At 43.0% G+C, this 20,393-nt stretch overlaps 4 protein-coding genes across 4 annotated transcripts in view; all 4 read right to left on the reverse strand.

Moving 5' to 3' along the window:
* LOC309500972 (uncharacterized protein) overlaps positions 1–20,393 on the reverse strand; it is an 87,899-nt gene that overhangs the window by 14,545 nt on the left and 52,961 nt on the right. The window contains exon 2 of the mRNA XM_082172818.1: positions 4,814–5,099. Coding sequence (XP_082028944.1) covers positions 4,814–4,871 — 58 coding nt within the window. The 5' untranslated portion in view covers positions 4,872–5,099. The remainder of the gene's footprint in view (positions 1–4,813; positions 5,100–20,393) is intronic.
* Positions 2,605–20,393, reverse strand: part of LOC309501372 (uncharacterized protein) — a 137,629-nt gene continuing 119,840 nt past the window's right edge. Inside the window, exon 3 of the mRNA XM_082173416.1 lies at positions 2,605–2,721. The gene's annotated coding sequence lies outside the window, so the exon portion shown is untranslated. The remainder of the gene's footprint in view (positions 2,722–20,393) is intronic.
* The window catches only part of LOC309508460 (uncharacterized protein), a gene marked incomplete at its 3' end in the record, with an annotated part of 39,080 nt that continues 21,752 nt past the window's right edge, over positions 3,066–20,393 (reverse strand). Inside the window, exon 2 of the mRNA XM_082183104.1 lies at positions 3,066–4,153. Within this exon, the coding sequence (XP_082039230.1) occupies positions 3,066–4,148 (1,083 nt within the window). The 5' untranslated portion in view covers positions 4,149–4,153. The remainder of the gene's footprint in view (positions 4,154–20,393) is intronic.
* LOC309501807 (uncharacterized protein) overlaps positions 8,718–20,393 on the reverse strand; it is a 116,617-nt gene continuing 104,941 nt past the window's right edge. Inside the window, exons 2-3 of the mRNA XM_082174084.1 lie at positions 11,453–11,707; positions 8,718–10,640 (exon numbers count right to left, since the gene is read on the reverse strand). Of these exons, the coding sequence (XP_082030210.1) occupies positions 9,670–10,640; positions 11,453–11,510 (1,029 nt within the window). The 5' untranslated portion in view covers positions 11,511–11,707 and the 3' untranslated portion in view covers positions 8,718–9,669. The remainder of the gene's footprint in view (positions 10,641–11,452; positions 11,708–20,393) is intronic.

A 20,393-nucleotide genomic window follows, 5' to 3' on the forward strand; every position in this document is an offset into this window, starting at 1 on the left:
AGTCCAAATTCAAACAATATGAACCATGTTAACGTACGGCTCTCTGAAACACTGTCAGCGGGACATAAAACAGGAAGTGTGTGTCCGAGCTCACAACAGGTTTTGCGTGGGAACGCAAATATCTTTGCGAGGGAACACAAAAGTTTTGCGAAGGAATGCAACATTTCTTTGCGAGGGAACACAAAAGTTTTGCGAAGGAATGCAAAATTTCTTGGGGGAAGGCAAAATATATATTTTTTACAAATTTCTCCCAGCCCATTTTTTTTTTTTTTCACCACCACGTCCCTATAGGGGCTAGAGTCTACGGAGCCGGGAGCCGGGAGGGCCCTGTCTACAAGACACGACTATGCGTTGAAGTGGAACCTCTTCGTCACCTGATGTTCTTCTCGCCGAGAAGACCCCAGAAAATGCCTGATCGGGTCCGTGCTCTCCGTCCTCCAAGGAGGGTTGGAACGAAGGCTGTCTCCTTCCACCCTGAAGGTTTACGTGGCTGCCATCCCTGCGCACCACGACCTTTTGCAGTCAAAAACGGTGGGACAGCATGACCTTCATGACGAAGCGTGACTGGAATTCGGGTTGCGAACTCTCACGTGATCTTGAGACCCCCGCCCTGGATACGTGCCCAAGGTTCCCATCACTCCTTTCAGGGATCAGGTGGTGAACCTGCAAGTGCTGCCCTTGGAGAAGGTAGACCCAGCCTTGGCACTGCTCTGTCCAGTATGTTGTGCTTACGTAGACAGAACACAGTGTTTCAGGACCTCAGACCAGCTCTTTGTCTGTTAGAGTGGGAAGCTGAAGGGAGAGACTCTCTGCAAGCAAAGGTTTGCCTACTGGATAGTGGACGCCATTGTCTTGGCTTACCAGACGCAAAGTCGACCATGCCCCCTAGGGGTGAAGGCAGACTCCACCCGGAGTGTAGCTTCCTCCTGGGCTTTAGCGCATGGTGCCTCGCTAACAGACATCTGTAGAGCTGCAGGCTGGGCGACACACATCACTTTTCACGAGATTCTATAATCTCTGGGTAGAGCCAGTGTCCTCTCATCTACTCACTTCCACTAGCCAGTAAATAGAACCTGCTCTGTGTCATTGCTTGCTGCGCCATTCTACTCCATGGACTGGATACGTGCATTATTTCACTCAAATGAGTCCTCATTAGAAGACTGAGTTCCTCCTGCACTGTTGATGCCATCACCAGAGCGCATGCCTGCTCGGTCAGCCCTCGTGATTGGCTAGGTGCTCCATGTGCATGGTTACCCCTGTTGGGCAACCCTCACATGTGTATTGCCACGGTAAGTCTCCTCCGAGAATGTTTTCCCTCGACAAGACCCTTCTTGCCATCTCGAGGTTGAAACATTCCACCCTGTGGGCTGGATACCTCTAAGTTTTCCATATGCATCCCGCTCTCGGGTCACATGTGTTTTCTAAGTCCTCCCTATTCCACCTTGGATATGCCACCCAGTGTACCTTGATATTCCAGCATTAAGCATAGCACCTCCTTCATCCGTGCTAGTCTCATGACAGGGAGCTCTGACTTGCGCAGGGCACTGGAAGACAGCCGTTGTTGCGTGATTGAATTGGGACCACTGACGTAACTCGAAGTGACTGAACGAAAGGGAACATCTTGGTTGCGTATGTAAACCTCTTATGCCTGAGGAGGGAACAGAGACGTAACATCCCTCTACATGAATATAGATCATAGGTATCTATGAGTAGACCCAGCCGAATGTGAGGTGATGGGGGTGGTGGCGGGATTCTGAGAAATTAGTCATGAGATTGGCGGTAAGGGAAGGCTTTATTTATACTAGCTTCTTCTTGTGCTGATTAGATGATTACCTGAACATGCTCCTCCCGAACTTTGTTACATAAAACTTCATATAATGAATATCAAGGGTGAAACGGTTAATAATGTAGACAGAAAGCAATCTCATTCAATGTCAGTCATGTGTGCAGTGAAATATAATTTATTAGGCATTTAAAAACTCTATTGAGAAAATGAAAAGCTCTAAAAGCAATCATATCAGGCTACTTCATGACTTTCAGAACTGAAATTATTCCTGATTCAAGCAGAATCAGCAGAAAATTAAAAAAGGACAATAACAAAGAGATGTTGATAGAACGAGTTAAGAGTTTAATCAATAATTACATATACAAGCGAATTAAGCAAATACAAACATTAGAGTTGAAAGTGAATGAGACAGATCTCTCTCTTTACTGACTTATAAGAGCCAAAGCATCTCAAGAGAAGTAGAGAAGAAAAGTGTCCAGTTTCAAAGATACATGAAAGTATATCTTGTGTTTACATGGAAGAGTAGAAGTGGAAGATAAACTAGATGTTCTGATGAAAAACTATGAAGAACGAGTTAAACATTTAAATCAGATTCATGTCTCTCTTAAAAGTAATATGGCCTCTTCTTCAGCTCCTGAACTTTGCCGTCAAATTTTTTTTTTTCCAGTGTGAATTTTCTGGTGCTCTTTCAGTTCATCTTCTGTAGTAAAGGACTTCCAGCACTGAAACACACACCGCCGTGTCTTTTCTGCTGTAAAATAATAATGAATCTTCTCCTTTGTGTGAATCTTCAGGTGTTTCTTCAGGACTGACGCTCAATGAAACTGTTTACCACACTTTCTCCAGAATGAGAAGCAGATGTGATGTGAAGCGTTTCTTACACAGAGGGCAGGAGACAGATTTTTTTACTTCTGTTTTTCTTTTCTTGTTCACGTCTAAAAGAAACATTAAATCAAGTGAGTTTTAATGGACTATTTTATGCAAACAAATTGCTAATCATGTCTTACTCATGTAGTTAAAGTAGTGATGGGCAATTTCGAAGCACTGCTTCACGAAGCTCAGACACCTTTATGAATATTTTGTTTCAAATCAGTGGTTCAGAGCGTGTATCAACCGTGCATCACGGTTCGGCATGGTCAGCCAAGTGTGCTGAGAGTTCAGGGCAGAGAACGGTTTGTAATTGTCCCGTGCCGTACCAGGCTCAAGTGGAAACACAACTGGAACCTTTTCTGAAGGTGGAAAAGCAGCTCTTGTTTCCAAGCACATAAAGATGAACTACTTACCATGATCTCAGACTGTGATGATGTGGTTTCTCCACTGCATGGATATTCATGTGTCGCCTCAGGTGAGTTTTAACAGAGAAACTCTTTCCACACTGATCACACGTGTGCAGATTCTCTCCAGTGTGGTTCATCTCATGTATTTTCAGACTTCTTGACTGACTGAATCTCTTGTCACAGTGTGAACACTTGTAAGGTTTTTCTCCAGTGTGGGTCCTCTCATGTCTTTTCAGATTTGCTGGCTGATTGAATCTCTTGTCACAGTGTGAACACTTGTACGGTTTTTCTCCAGTGTGAATCATCTCATGTGTTTTCAGATGTTCTGATCGACTGAATCTCTTGTCACAGTGTGAACACTTGTAAGGTTTTTCTCGAGTGTGAATTCTCTCATGTGTTTTCAGAGTTGATGACTGACTGAATCTCTTGTCGCAGTGTGAACACATGTAAGGTTTTTCTCCAGTGTGAATTCTCTGGTGCAGCTTTAAGCAGTACGCTGTAAAAAAAGTCTTCTCACACTCAAAGCACATGTACTCTCTCACACCAGTGTGAATTTTCTGATGTAAATGTAAATATAGCAGCAGTGAAAAACTCTTTCCACACTCAGAACATGAATGTGGCTTCTCCTTCATATGAACTGCCAGGTGTGTCTTCAGGTCTGATGCCTTAGGAAATGGTTTTCCACACTGATCACATGAGAACGGCTTCTCTCCAGTGTGGATCCTCATGTGAATCTTAAGGGATGATGATCGACCGAAACTATTCCCACATTGATGGCATTCATGTGGCTTCTCTCCTGTATGAACTCTCATGTGAATCTTAAGAGATTGTTTGGAAGTGAAACTCTTTCCACACTGAGTGCAGGAGAACGGCTTCTCTCCAGTATGAACTCTCACGTGAATCTGAAGACAAAAATTGGTTGTAAAACTCTTTCCACACTGAGTGCAGGTGAAAGATTTATTGGCTCTTCTTTTCTTTAAAAATGTCTTTTTAAACTTTGAGCGACTCAAAGGTTTATCTCCAGGTTGGACATGATGTTCCTCCTCCACTTCACTCAGTTCTTCATTCTCCTCGCTCTCTTCCATCAGGTCTGAAATGAAAGAAAAACTCTAATTTTCAAATTTTCTAAAGTTTACTGGTGGGATTCTCTCTGAAATTTGTCTGAGATTCTCCGGCCGTGATTAAAGCTTCTTCTTGGGGGAGATTCTCTGAGAACTAGTCGAGTACGCTCCCGGCCGAGACTAAAGCATTTAAAAGACATTGTCTGACAGTGTGTCGGTTATTATTGCTGCGCAGAAAGTTAGTTAGGGGAACAAGTTAGAGATAGGGGACGTCGACTGTAGTCGAGACCCATAGAAACTAACGTCGACTGAAGACGTTTGGGGATGTCGATTGTAGACGAGACCCAGGTAGACTTAGGTCAGGTGCGAAATAGGAAAACATCTACCACAGTATACAAGTTTTGTAAAAATACGCACAAAATTCAGGTAAAAATTCTAGTAACATTGTTACAAATTGTAAACCATATATAAAATAAATGTAAAATGCAACTGTTAAAATATTTAAATTTAGTTTGACCTGACGTTGACAATCAATATGAAACCTCCTTTTACTGACCATTTGTTAAAAAAACAGAAACTTTTGCAGCCATTTCATAGTTTAACTGTTTATCTAAATGTGATGAAGTGCTTGAATGTTTCTAACATGAATGTTCTTCAGCATCATGAATGAATGAAGAATAAACACCAACCTCTTTGTTCTTCAGGATCTTCAGTGTGTTTCATTCTGCAGGGTTCTGGATCACTCATGTTCTCACTGTCCTCTTTAATAAACTCAGTCTTTGCAGATTTCAGCTCTTCCTGATGCTCTGATGCTCGTCTTCACTTGTAGCTGATGGGAATTTACAGCATTTATTGGAGAATTGCTGTGGGAGGAGCTTCACTGATGATGTGACTGCTGTGGGAGGAGCTTCACTGATGATGTGACTGCTGTAGGAGGAGCTTCACTGATGATGAATTGTAGTGTGAGGAGTTGATCTGCCAAAATCAAAAATATTTAAGTTACTGAGTTTGTTTTATGTTCGTGGCCTACAGAATATAATAATGTCAATTTTCCCAAATGTAAATAATGGTAAGAAAAACAGTTGAAAGCATAAACAGTTTGGTGGCAAACAATTTTCTATTACTGAATGAGAGACAAACATGTATCAAATGACCGCGAGAGGAGGGCATCCTTCCTTCATTATTGTCCTGACTCCCCCAAGGTTATTTCTCTAGGCTAAATGAAGATATGTCTCAGTTATAACTTACACATTGTAACATAATTTATCACATGCTACCTTTGAGTGGAGACCCTCTGTCTCTGTCATACTTACACATTTATTTGCACGTATACAAAAGTCATACACATACATACAATCATAAGGGTTCATAACAGTTCACTGTTATATTCATGTAGCAGAGAATCATGGGACTTCACATGCAATCCCTGTGCATTTTATTACCATCATGTTTTCTAAGTTTCTATGACTATAAAAGAATGCAAACACATAGAACATATACAATTTCTACCACAACAGAAATAAACATAGGCAACATATCGTAATCATCAAATACCCTCAGTCTGTTCACACCAATGAAATGAGCTTTAAGTGTCAATTTGCAGGAGATCTGGAGACATCAGCATAATAAATGAGGTGAAAACAGGAACTATTGTCATGAAATAAAGAGTGTTTTCAGCAGATCTGTTAATATTGATGAGCCTCAGACTATCAACACTCATTCAACAAGCCATTCAGGATCATCAGCAGATCATCTCACTTTATTCTGAGTGTTTGCTGTTAGAAACACATTATCTGAGTCAGGATACATGATAAAAGCCTATAAACTGCTCTACTGAAAGACAATACTGTTATTCCTCACAATATAGCCTAACATGGATAAATCATCAATTATAGAACAAAATAATTAAATAAATAACCTTCAAGTTAAAAGTTCGTTACTCATACAGTACATTTACATTTACATTTAGTCATTTACCAGACGCTTTTGTCCAAAGCGACTTACAAATTGGGACTAAATTAAGCAAGTCATCGTGAAGAGGCAAAAAACAACGCAAGAAGTGCTCAAAATACGAAGTTCAGGCATTATTCAGAGTAGCATAAGCCCGATAAGCGAGAATTTACAGGAATATATATATACTGTATACAATTTTTTATTTTTTTTTATTTTTTAGGTTAAGTGCTCACGGAAGAGAAGAGTTTTCAGCTCTTTTTTGAATGTTGTTATGGATTCTGCATTCCGGATGCCGGTGGGGAGATCATTCCACCAGCATGGAACTGTGAATGAGAATGTTCTGGAAAGTGATTTTCAATGTGACCGATCGAAGGCTTCTGGTAGGGATGTAGACTTGTAGGAGTGAGTGAAAGTAGGACGGAGCTGAGCTTGTGACAGATCTGTAAGCAAGTGTCAGTGCCTTGAACTTGATGCGAGCAGCGAGAGGTAGCCAGTGCAGTGAGATGAACAAAGGAGTGACGTGGGCCCTCTTGGGCTCGTTGAAGACAAGACGAGCTGCAGCATTCTGAATCATTTGTAGAGGTTTAGTTGCACATGATGGAAGTCCAGCCAGAAGAGCATTGCAGTAGTCAAGCCTAGTAATGACCAGGGCCTGGACGAGAAGTTGTGTTGCAGTAATCTGCCAAAGATAAATGTCGACAAAGAAATAAAGGTAAACATGAAAATGGCAACAGCAACACTTGGGATCGATTCCCATCAATTCCCCTCACAGATCTCCAGTGGCGGCTGGTGAAAAATCTCTTAGGTGGGGCTGTGTCATATTCAGTCGGTTTCAATAGTCTGGTAACCATGGGAGTTTTTAGCATAATGGCTCAGAGGTTGTGGAATGCTCTTCCTCAAGACATCCGTCAAACATCCACCCTTCTCTCCTTCAAAAACACATTTTTTATCTGAATATTACTCTTCAGCTCACAGTCTGTAAATTCTACATTGTTATTGATATGCTATTTGTTTGAATCCCTCTTTGCTTGTGTCTTTAACCTAACTTTGTAAGTGACCTCTGAATATTTGGCCTACTTTCTGCCCTTGGTATGTGTATTGTGCTTTGATGTTGATGTTTATTTTGTTCTATTCTTTAACCCAGAATCGAACCGTGAGATGTCCCCTAGGTGAACCTGGTAATAATGTAGACAGACAGCAATCTCATTCAGGGCCAGATGTACTAACGCTTTTGCGCCCACTTTAGGCGTATTTGTGTCGCAACGTGCACGTAAAAACATGGCGAGGTATGTACAAACAGGCCGCAATGAGCTAAAAGCGCAGATTGTCTGTCGCGGGAGCTGAAAGTAGCAAATTGCGCTTTTCCGTTTCATGCATATGCATTCATGGGAGGGTCAAGGGGAAAGTGGGAGTTTAGCGTAAAGAGATGGGAGGGGAAGCGTAAAGAGCGCCTAATTATGTATTCCGTGGTATGTACAAAAACTGCCAGTGAAAGCGCATGTCTATTTTGCGCCTAAATATTTCTGCCTTCTAAAAGCATGTGTTAAATGCGTCAATAAGAAAACCTTTCAAAGACAACATAATCGCAATTTAGAGCACCAGTTTTGCGTCTCTGTACTATATCAAAAGTAACCTTAACTTTCGTTGGCCTTTCGAATGTCTTACTTTCACTTTCACGTCACCCACTTAAACTTTCCTACTTGCTAGATTTTACCAATCTTCCAAAGCCTACGTGCACAAGTAGTTTGAGTAGAACTACTGATCTTCATTATCTCCCTGCTTGTTTACATCTTATCATGTATTTATTGTATTATTTCATGATCGCTAAATGTTTAATTCTTTTTAATGTTGTCATCAGTTAACTTCATTCAACCACACATGCCAACCCTTCCGATTTTTCCGGGAGACTCCCGAATTTCAAAGCCCCTCCCGAAAATCTCCCGGACCGACCTTTCTCCCGAATTTCTCCCGAATTTCTCCCGATTTCCACCCGGACAACAATATTGCTACACCATCCGTCACTGGGCGCCGCTGGCGCCGTTTCTATGGCCGTTTCAGACCAAACGCTTGCGCTCCCATGGCGTCTGTCGTTGCTATGCAACCAAACTGCGCTCTCCATGATGATGACGAAGAAGTATCAGCAAAGGATTAATTGATTTCTAGCCCTCGCATTAGCTTTACTACTAGATATATTTCTGGAGATGAGAAGGAAAAAGCCGCGGCTGCGCGCCTACGGTTGAAATAACGACCTTGAGCGCGAAAAAGATGCGATATGTGAACGGCCCCTAGAAGCAGACGTCTGAAATGAAAGGCAAGAACAGCTATTTATTTAGCTTTAGACTGTTACATGAAAATTTAAAAATGAAATGTCATAATTATAATGTTTTGAGAGTTTACATATGTAATTGTTACATTAGGCTATGAATTAATAAATGTTTATTGATAAGATCTAGCTATTTCATGTCTTTTCATTTACAGTAGCATGAACCACGAGTAGTCGAGTAACTCGAGTATTGTTTTGATAAGAAATCGACTAGCAGAAATCAGTAGTCGTGCATCCCTGATGAATATCATCAGGGATGCACCCTAATTCTATATCTCCCTAATTCTGAGGTCTCAAGGTTGGCAAGTATGCATTCAACTGCGCTTGTATGTAGGCCGTTCAGTTGTGGACATTCATAAATTGTGGTAGGGGGCGGAGAAAGGCGTAGAAAGGCGCAGATTACTCGAGGAAGTGAAAGATTGATAAATACGACGTACACTTGGGCAAAACAGCGTTCGCTATCTGCAGTTTGTCCATGGCGTTAATAACGCTACGTTCGCAAATGTACGTACATCTGGCCCTCAGTGTCAGTCAAATGTGCAGTGAAATATAATTTATTAGGCATTTCAAAGCTTTATGGAGAAAATTAAAACATGGAAAGAGCAATAAGCAAACAATGCTTCATGGCTTTCAGAAATAAAATAATTCTTGATTCAAACAGAATCAGCAGAAAATAAAAATGGACAATACAATTTTGATAAAATGAGTAAAGAGTTTAATCAATAATTACATGAAGCAAATATAAACATTAAGTAAAAGTGAAAGTGAATGAAACACATCTCTCTCTTTACTGACTGAGCCAAAGCACGTCAAGTGAAGGAGAAGACGAAGAAAAGTGTCCAATTTCAAAGATACATGGACATTTTTCTTGTATTTGTATTGAAGATTAGAAGTGGAAGAGAAACTAGATGTTCTGATGAAAAACAATGAAGAATGAGTTAAACATTTACATCAGATTCATGTCTCTTGAAAGTGTTATGGCCTTCTTCTCCAGTGTGAATTTTCTGGCACTCTTTCAGTTCATCTTCTGTAGTAAAGGACTTCTGCACTGAAACACACACCGCCGTGTCTTTTCTGCTGTAATATTACTAATGAATCTTCTCCTTTGTGTGAATCTTCAGGTGTTTCTTCAGGACTGACGCCCAATGAAACTGTTTACCGCACTGATCACAGTTATATGGTCTATACTGTGTTTACTGATCACAGTTAAATGGTCTTTCTTCATAATGAGAAGCAGAAGTGATTTCAGAACGAAAGCCTGAGCCGCTTCTACCCAGTGTGAACTCTCATGTGACGCTTAAGAGTTGATTTGTGTCTGAAACTAGTTCTGCAGTGAACACACATGTGCGGCTTTTCTCCAGTGTGGATCATCTCATGTATTTTCAGATGTGATAAGTTAATGAATCTCTTGTCACAGTGTGAACACTTGTAAGGTTTTTCTCCGGTGTGGATCCTCTCATGTGATTTCAGACTTTTTAAATCAATAAATCTTGTGTCACAGTGTGAACACTTGCAAGGTTTTTCTCCAGTGTGGATCCTCTCATGTGTTTTCAGACTTTTTAAATCACTGAATCTCTTGTCGCAGTGTGAACACATGTAAGGTTTTTCTCCAGTGTGAATTCTCTGGTGCAGTTTTAAACAGTCCGCTGTAATAAAAGTCTTCTCACACTCAAAGCACATGTACTCTCTCACACCAGTGTGAATTTTCTCATGTGTATGTAAATTACCCCGCTGTGAAAAACTCTTTCCACACACAGAACATGAATGCGGCTTCTCCTTCGTGTGAACTGTCAGGTGTGACTTCAGGTGTGATGCCCTAGGAAAAGTTTTGCCGCATTGATCACATGTGAACGGCTTCTCTCCGGTGTGGATCCTCATGTGAATCACAAGATGTTGTTTGGTTCTGAAACTGTTTCCACACTGAACACACATATGTGGCTTTTCTCCAGTGTGGATCCTCTTGTGTTTGGTCAGATGTGATCTTTGTGCGAAACTCGTCCCGCACTGATCACATGTGAACGGCTTCTCTCCAGTGTGAACTCTCAAGTGAATCTCAAGACCTTGTTTCGTTGTGAAACTCTTTCCACACTGAGTGCAGGTGAAATATTTCTTGGCTCCTCTTTTGTTTAAAAGGGTCTTTTTAGTCTTTGAGCGACTCAAAGGTTTTTCTCCAGGTTTGACATGATGTTCCTCCTCCACTTCACTCAGTTCTTCACTCTCCTCCTTCACTTCACTCAGGTCTGACATGAAAGAAAAAGGGTTTAATCTAATTTTCAGCACATCAATAATTCAAAGAGAGAAATATGAAAGTGAGCCTTGATGTAATGGCAGAAAGTACTAGTAGACAATTGCTATAAAATATTATGATAAATTATATGGTTGTTAAATATAAAACATTGATATTTCAATTACCGTATTATTTTCAAGACATTATAGGCACAAAAGTGAGAAATATTAAATATATTTGATGAATGACACAATTACTTTGTGTACTATTTAATGTAATATTAACATTTATACAATAGTGCCTAGTGATGTGCAAATACAATTATCTCTCAGTATTTGTTAGGATTTTTAAACAAGGTAAAACAATTGTCCCAACGTCTGAATCCAATGGTGTGGTAGAAGGTTTTCTGCATGCTCTGTCTTATCGGTGCACAAAGTAATTTAATTACAATTCTGTCATCCATTCTGGAAAGTTCATTTACTTGATAGTTTGCTGTTTGCTGCTTAAAAAATAATTTAAATAATAATCTAAAATATGTACACTGTATTTAAACACAATGTTGTAAACTATATTAGAGGACATTTTGCTAAAATAGTAGCAAAAAAAAAAAAGAAACCAGATATAAAATAAGTGTAATAAGGGAGATAATTTGACCTGATGTTGACAATCTATATGAAAGTTTCTCCAACCTCCCTCTACTGACCATTTGTTGAAAATCTGTACCATTTCATAGTTGAACTGTTTATCTAAATGTGATGAAGTGCTTGAATGTTTCTAACATGAATGTTCTTCAGCATCATGAATGAATGAAGAATAAACACCAACCTCTTTGTTCTTCAGGATCTTCAGTGTGTTTCATTCTGCAGGGTTCTGGATCACTCATGTTCTCACTGTCCTCTTTAATAAACTCAGTCTTTGCAGATTTCAGCTCTTCCTGATGCTCTGATGCTCGTCTTCACTTGTAGCTGATGGGAATTTACAGCATTTATTGGAGAATTGCTATGGGAGGGTCTTCACTGATGATGCAATTCTTGTGGGAGGAGCTTCACTGATGATGTGATTGCTGTGGGAGGAGCTTATCTGTCAAAATATAAAAAATAAAATGATAATTAAATAAAAATAATATTATACAAAAATATATCAGTTAGTGAGTGTTTTTAAACTAAATACACATCTGTAAAAAATCTGTACATCATCAATCTGTACATCATGTCTTTCTTTCTTATCATAAAGTAACTGATGCTCATTCAATTCATAACCCTGAAATGATTCTCCTTCTTCATTCGAATATAGGCATATTGTTGTGGAGTCTGTCACTTCATTAAAAATCAACCTTGAAGTCTTGATGCCAGAAAATAAACTTTACTATCCAAGAAATTATTTTATCTAATAAAGTCGAGTGCTTTTGCAAAAGCAACTCCAGAGTCCAGTATCAAACATATACACACCTCAAAGGTGATCAATACATGTGTTTTTCTTATGCTTCTGCCCTGAGCCAGATAATAGTATAATGTCTTTGATAATATTATCATTGATTTCACTTAATCCAGTTAATAATCAATAAAAATATTCTACAATATGCAGAAATAAAGAAAAACATTCATATCTTAATGTAAATTCCTCCAAATAGAAAATAATGATAAGAAAAACTGTTAAAACTCAGAAATAAAGGTATATAGTAATCATCAAATACCCTCAGTCTGCCGACACCAATGAAATGAGCTTTAGGTGTCAATTTACAGGAGATCTGAAGACATCAGCATAATAAATGAGGTGAAAACAGGAACTATTGTCATGATAAAGAGTGTTTTCAGCAGATCTGTTAATATTGATGAGCCTCAGACTATCAGCACTCATTCAACAAGCCATTCAGGATCATCAGCAGATCTTCTCACTTTATTCTGAGTGTTTGCTGTTAGAAACACATTATCTGATAAAAGCCTGTTAAACTGCCCTAGTGAAAGACAATACTGTTATTCCTCACAATATAGTCTAACATGGATAAATCATCAATAATAGAACAAAATAATTAAATAAATAACTTATCTGTGAACCTCTACAGGCAAATAACTACAAGACAATAGTATGTGAATTTAAAACTAGTTTGACTTTATAATAACTATAAATTGCAATAAGTAATTCAATCATTAACATGTTACAGATTTTTATGTACAGAAACTGACAATGATCATAATACTCTTAAAAATAAAAGAAAATGTAACATTTCCGGTGTCAAACTTCATTAATATTTATCTTCCCATGGAAGTATAGATTTGAGATTTCCCTCGTTCGTTACTCATACAGTAATCTGCTAAGATAAATGTCGACAAAGAAATAAAGGTAAACATGAAAACGGTAACAGCAACACTTGGGATCTCAAACTTTGACTTGACATTCACTAACAGTTCTCACACAAACGTCGAGACAATCACACAAACGAACACAAAATCGCTTCAGAAGGAAGACGCCAGAAAAGACGCACAAGTATCGCTGTGATCGATGAAAACAAAGAGAAATACCGTGAACTGCTCTTCTCACCTCAGAAGACTTGAAGCTGAAACTCAATGAGGGAAGAAACGGCGCGATCGGACTCCAAAGCATCACGGGCGCGCACTGTTGAAGATTTTATTATGTAGAAAATAAGTAATTTAGCTATATATTTGTACACTATTATTTCCTTTCTGTGTTTGTCTTTGGGTTTTACTTTGGAAGCCTGAACGGCCAGAATGTTGATGCAACAGAGAATTCTATTTCAGTAATTTCACATAGTACACAATATTTCTCAAAATATCAAAGATTTCTGAAAAGTGATTTCCCAAAAACATTGAAACCACGACAGCAGCCAACTGAAGAAGCCAGGTGATGTAGACACTCTAGTGTGTAATATTGAAATTAATGACTATTTAACTTTTTGGGGGATATATCGCACTTTGCAGACGGTGCCTTCAGAGTCTCTCAACCACCTGCTCATAGAGATCAATTTATATTATAAAGCCCATTTTTAGGAAATTTAGGTTGTAGCTCATTTAAATAATTGTAATTTGTGTTTTATTAGTCATTGATCCGGGAAGTTTGAATATGTGAATTGCCAACTTCACTGAACTCCTTGAACCGGGCAAAAAGTTCAAGGCTGACCAAGGAGGAGCCGGCTTAGGGGAACCATAACCATGAAAGACAGAGGGTGGGATGGGAGGAATGGGAACTTGATTGGAGGCACTCTAAGGCTGCGTCTCATTTCTCTGTCTTACCCCTTACTCTTACCCCTTCCCCTCGGTTTTGCGCATTCATGTGAGGGGAAGTGGTGTCCCAATTCTCATTTTCATTAAGGGCTAGGGCCAAGGCGTAGGGGCTACATAGCCCTTGAAACGAAGTTTGCGGAGGACCACACTTGAAAGAGAGGGGTAGGAATTTCTCACCACTGTGCAGCATCCACTTGGAAGATGCGACGGCAGCCACAGTACAACAGCGCCAATGCGCTCACCACACACCAGCTACAGCTGGAGAGGAGAGCAACTGATAGAGCCAATTCAGTGGATGGGGATTATAAGGAGGCCATGATTGGAAAGGGCCGATGGGTGGAATGTGGCCAGGGCACCGGGGTTACAACCCTACTCTTTACGAGAAGTGCCATAGATTTTTAATTACCACAGAGAGTCAGGACCTCAGTTTTATGTCTCATACGTCTCTAACTTCAACCCGATAGAAAACCTTTGGGATGAATTAGAGCAGAGATTGCGAGCCAGGCCTTCTCGTCCAACATCAGTGCCTGACCTCGCAAATGCACTTCTACACAACAAAAAACTCATGTGTTAAATTAACTCTCCTGGGAGTTTATTTGGCTCCACACTCAAGACTTTTAAATTAGCACTGAAGCAGTGTTAAAGTTAATGAGATAATTAAGTGATTATTTGAGTGATGATTGACCATTTTTGAAGACACCTGATGTTAACAAGCAGAATCACTATTTTTAAGTCACTATTATGTAAATCGTTTTATGCTTTATTTGGGCTCTTGACCCTTACATTTTTAACTTTAGATTTTGTTTGGCTGTTGTAACTAAGTTATAACAGCCAGATGAACAAAGAGAAAAGGTGATCTGATGGTGTTGGTTATGTTTTGACATAATCATCATTTGACCTGAATCCCTGAACTCATAATAATAATATTAGCTGAAAGAATCACCTTTCCTGTAGCTCAAACACTGGAGCATTGGCGCTTGCAACGCCAGGTCATTGTCACGGTTGGTAGATCCGCTGTCTCATTCTAGTCTGTGTGTTCATGTGTGTGTGTGGGTGTGTCTCAGTTCATTCATTGTTTCATGTGGGCGTTGTCACTGATCATCCTGATCAGCGGCAGCTGATTGTAATTATCACAGCCTATTTAATGCCCTGTCTTTCGTCTTATGTTTGTCAGATCGTTGTTTGATGAATCCCTGTCTGCGTGCCTGCTCCTGTTTATTCCCTCGTGTTTCGCCTGCACTGCACTGCACTGCACTGCACTGCACTGCACTGCACTGCACTGGACTGGATTCTTCACCGCCGATCTCACCACGGATTCTTCACCACCGATCTCACCACGGATTCTTCACCTGCATTCTCATGGTGGATCGCCTGTCTCAGCCCCTGTGTCACGCTCTCCTGTTTGCTGTGTTCCTGGCGATCGCATCAAGAAGAATACGTTGTCTGTCATTAACCTTGAGTATTTGTTACCCAATAAATACATTGTGCACTCGCACTTGTTTCCTATCAGTTTGTCGTTACAGAACGATCTGACCCAACATGGAAGCAGCGAGCGCGGAGTCCTTCAAGGATTTTGTGGACCACAGTATCGCCAGGATGGATCAGCAGCAGGAGAGTATCTCTAACACCGGACGCGCGGTTCAAGCGCTCGTGACACAGGTGTCCGGGCTCACTCAGCAAATCCAACTGCTGAGCCCTCCCACTGTGCCGCCCACACCGCCTGTTCCCCCCGTCGTGCCAGACGTCAGAGATCGTCCAGAACCACGCCTACCTGTTCCTGAGAGCTATGCTGGTGAGCCGAACTTTTGCAGAGCATTTCTCACAAAGTGTTCTATGCATTTTGCTCTACAGCCAAAGACGTTCGAGACCGAGAAGTCCAAGGTGGCCTTCGTCCTCACATTGCTGAAGGGGAGAGCGGCGTTGTGGGGAACAGCGGTGTGGGAGAACCAAGACCAATGCTGCGCCTCGTTCCACGCACTCTCCGCGGAGATGAAGAGGGTCTTTGACCGTGCGGTGGCCGGCCGGGAGGCGGCCAGAAAACTAGCCGACCTGAAGCAGGGAAGCTCCTCGGTGGCGGATTACTCGATTGAGTTTCGGACCCTGGCGGCGGAGTGCAAGTGGAACGAGGAGGCACAGTGGGATATGTTCCTGCATGGGCTGTCCGACCGTGTGCAACGCGAGATCTACCTGCTGGACCTGCCTCCTCAGCTCAACGGGCTCATCGACCTGGCTCTGCGGGTGGATGCTCGCATCAACCAGCGGGACCAACACCTTCATCCCATCCGCATCCACGGCGGCGTTGGGCCGAGGGACAGCCTGGAGCAGAGCACGGTCGGACCCACCAACGATCCCGAGCCCATGCAGGTAGGGAGAGCCCGGCTTTCCCGGGAGGAGAGAGAAAGGCGGAGGTCCCAAGGACTCTGCCTTTACTGCGGCGGCCGTGGACACTTCCTACACTCGTGCCCGGTAAAAGAGCAAGCCCGATAGTAAGGTTGAGGCTACTATCGGGTGGGATCTCCGCCGGGAAGTCCTCATCATCCACTCTCCTTCCGGTAAGGCTGAGATGGGCCAACAGCACGCACACCTGCCAGGCACTTGTGGACTCCGGGGCCGAGGGAAACTTCATGGACATTCACTTAGCACACAAGCTTCACCTTCCCATCTCGTCTCTTCCTCATCAGATCTCGGTCAGTGCTCTCAATGGTCAACAGCTCCCCAACATCTCCCTCTCCACTGGTCCCATAACCCTCATCACCTCTGGCAACCACGTTGAGACTATCCCCTTCCTCCTTATGGACTCCCCTGTCGCCCCAGTGGTGTTGGGTCACCCTTGGCTCGTCAAACACAATCCTCGTGTGGACTGGGGCTCCAACACTATTTCCATGTCCTGTCACGAGTCCTGTCTTGTTTCTGCCTGTCCGTCTGTGTCTGTTTCTGTGTTACAGGAGAAGGCGGCGGATGTATCAAACGTGCCTGCGGAGTATCTGGACCTGAAGGAAGTGTTCAGTAAGTCTCGGGCTGCTTCTCTCCCTCCGCATCGTCCCTATGACTGTGCAATAGATCTAGTGCCAGGTAAGTCTCCGTCTAAAGGCAAACTTTACTCTCTTTCTGTACCAGAGAGGGAGGCCATGGAGAAATATATTTCTGATTCTTTAGCAGCCGGATTCATCCGACCTTCCTCTTCTCCCGCGGGGGCGGGATTCTTTTTTGTGGGTAAGAAGGATGGTTCTCTGCGACCTTGTATTGATTACCGGGAGCTGAACAACATCACGGTAAAGAACACCTACCCTTTGCCGTTGATGTCTTCAGCTTTCGAGAGGTTGCAGGGAGCATCCATTTTCACAAAACTGGATTTACGTAATGCCTATCATTTGGTTCGCATCAGGAAGGGGGATGAATGGAAAACCGCTTTCAATACCCCCAGGGGGCACTTTGAATATTTGGTTATGCCTTTTGGGCTTTCCAACTCCCCAGCGGTTTTTCAGGCACTCGTCAATGACGTGTTGAGAGACATGGTTGATCAGTTCATATATGTCTACCTGGATGACATATTGATTTTTTCTTCGTCTCTCCAGGAACACGTTCAGCACGTCAGACGAGTGCTTCAGAGGCTGCTAGAGAATGGGCTTTTTGTCAAGGCGGAGAAATGCGAATTTCACGCACAGTCTGTCTCTTTTTTAGGATACATCGTCTCTTCTGAGGGAATGCGCATGGATCCTGACAAGGTTAAGGCTGTGATGGATTGGCCAAGTCCAGATTCCCGTAAGGCCCTACAGCGGTTTCTGGGGTTCGCCAATTTCTATCGGCGGTTCATTCGCAATTTCAGCCAGCTAGCCGCACCTCTGACTGCCTTGACCTCCCCCAGAACGACGTTCAGGTGGTCGGACACAGCTGAGGCTGTGTTCTCCAACCTCAAGAGTCGCTTCGTTTCGGCTCCCATCCTTGTCGCCCCTGATTCCACACGTCAGTTCGTGGTGGAGGTCGACGCGTCAGAGGTGGGGGTAGGAGCAGTTCTATCTCAGCGCGCGTCCTCAGATGACAAGATGCATCCTTGCGCGTTTTTCTCCCATCGTTTATCACCTGCCGAACGAAACTATGACATTGGTAACAGAGAGTTGTTGGCCGTCAAGTTAGCGTTGGAGGAGTGGCGTCATTGGTTAGAAGGGTCGGGGGTACCTTTTATCGTTTGGACCGATCACAAGAACCTTGAATATATTAGATCTGCCAAAAGACTCAACTCCAGACAGGCTCGGTGGGCACTTTTTTTCGGACGTTTTGACTTTACTCTCTCGTACCGCCCGGGTTCCAAGAACATCAAACCCGATTCATTATCTCGTATTTTTGATCCATCCGAACGCCCGGTTACTCCCGAGTGTATTTTACCCGAGAAAGTAGTTATCTCCACACTCGTATGGGAGGTCGAGTCGAAGGTCAAGACGGCCTTAGAAGGGGTAACGCCTCCGCCCGGTTGCCCACCGAATCGTTTGTTTGTGCCGGAGGGGTCACGGTCCGACGTTATTCGATGGGGTCATTGCTCCAACGTGGCTTGTCATCCAGGAGTAAGTCGCACTAGCTACTTAATTAAGCAACGATTCTGGTGGCCATTAATGGCTCGCGACATTCACGATTTTGTTTTGGCTTGCTCAGTTTGTGCCACCGCTAAGACGTCTAACCGACCTCCTGATGGGTTACTTCGACCGCTGTCTGTCCCTTCAAGACCCTGGTCCCATATAGCGCTAGATTTTGTCACCGCCCTCCCGCCCTCTAATGGCATGACGGTTGTTTTAACCGTAGTGGACCGGTTCTCGAAGGCGGCACATTTCATCCCCTTGCCCAAACTACCCTCAGCCAAGGAGACAGCGGTCACTGTCATTGATCACGTCTTTCGGTTACATGGCCTCCCGATGGACGTGGTTTCTGACAGAGGTTCCCAGTTTGTGTCCAAATTCTGGAAAGAGTTTTGTAGATTATTAGGGGCCACAGTCAGTCTGTCTTCGGGTTATCATCCCCAGAGCAATGGTCAATCTGAGCGAGCCAACCAAGACCTGGAGAGAATGTTGCGATGTTTGGTCTATAAGAATCCTTCGTCCTGGAGTCATCAACTCTCTATGGTTGAGTACGCACATAACTCGTTGCCAGTGTCATCCACGGGCCTCTCTCCGTTTAAGTGTAGCTTAGGATACCAGCCACCTATCTTTCCGAGTCTGGAACCCGAAGTCGCGGTCCCCTCCGCTCACGCCTTCGTCCAGAGGTGTCACCGCACATGGACTAGAGCCCGTGAGACTCTGCTCCAAGTGGGGGCGCGCACCAAGGCTAAAGCCGATCGCCACCGGTCTAGGCCACCCGTATACGTCGCTGGTCAAAAAGTGTGGCTTTCTACTAAGAACATTCCTCTCCGCTCCGTGTCTAATAAGCTTGCCCCTAAATTCATCGGCCCGTTCACTATCACCAAGATTATTAGTCCGGTGACAGTCCGCCTCAACCTTCCTCCAGCGTACAGGAGAATTCATCCCGCCTTTCATGTGTCCAAAATAAAACCCGTGTTTCATTCTCATCTTAATCCGCCTGCCCCGGTTCCTCCCCCGCCGCGACTCGTAGATGGGGAACCTACGTATTCGGTACATCGTATCCTGGACTCGAGACGGAGGGGACGCGGGTTCCAGTACTTGGTGGACTGGGAGGGTTACGGTCCGGAGGAGAGGAGTTGGGTACCTGCTCGAGACATCCTGGATCACTCCCTCATCGATGATTTCAATCGACAGGTAGGGTCGTCTGGGAACGCCAGGAGGCGTTCCTAGGGGGGAGGGTACTGTCACGGTTGGTAGATCCGCTGTCTCATTCTAGTCTGTGTGTTCATGTGTGTGTGTGGGTGTGTCTCAGTTCATTCATTGTTTCATGTGGGCGTTGTCACTGATCATCCTGATCAGCGGCAGCTGATTGTAATTATCACAGCCTATTTAATGCCCTGTCTTTCGTCTTATGTTTGTCAGATCGTTGTTTGATGAATCCCTGTCTGCGTGCCTGCTCCTGTTTATTCCCTCGTGTTTCGCCTGCACTGCACTGCACTGCACTGCACTGCACTGCACTGCACTGCACTGCACTGCACTGGACTGGATTCTTCACCGCCGATCTCACCACGGATTCTTCACCACCGATCTCACCACGGATTCTTCACCTGCATTCTCATGGTGGATCGCCTGTCTCAGCCCCTGTGTCACGCTCTCCTGTTTGCTGTGTTCCTGGCGATCGCATCAAGAAGAATACGTTGTCTGTCATTAACCTTGAGTATTTGTTACCCAATAAATACATTGTGCACTCGCACTTGTTTCCTATCAGTTTGTCGTTACAGTCATGGATTCGATTTCCAGGGAAAGGAAGAACTGATAAGAATGTTAATGTCTGTCAAATGCATAAATGCTAATGTTAAAATGGGACAAATAATTACTTAATAAATGTAAATACATTACTGGCTAAGCATTTCATTTCTTTTCAGTTTAGCAATGATTATGTAGGTCAATGACAAACTA

The sequence above is a fragment of the Leuciscus leuciscus genome (assembly GCF_965113295.1).
Source record: "Leuciscus leuciscus genome assembly, chromosome: 1".
NCBI lineage: Eukaryota > Metazoa > Chordata > Actinopteri > Cypriniformes > Leuciscidae > Leuciscus > Leuciscus leuciscus.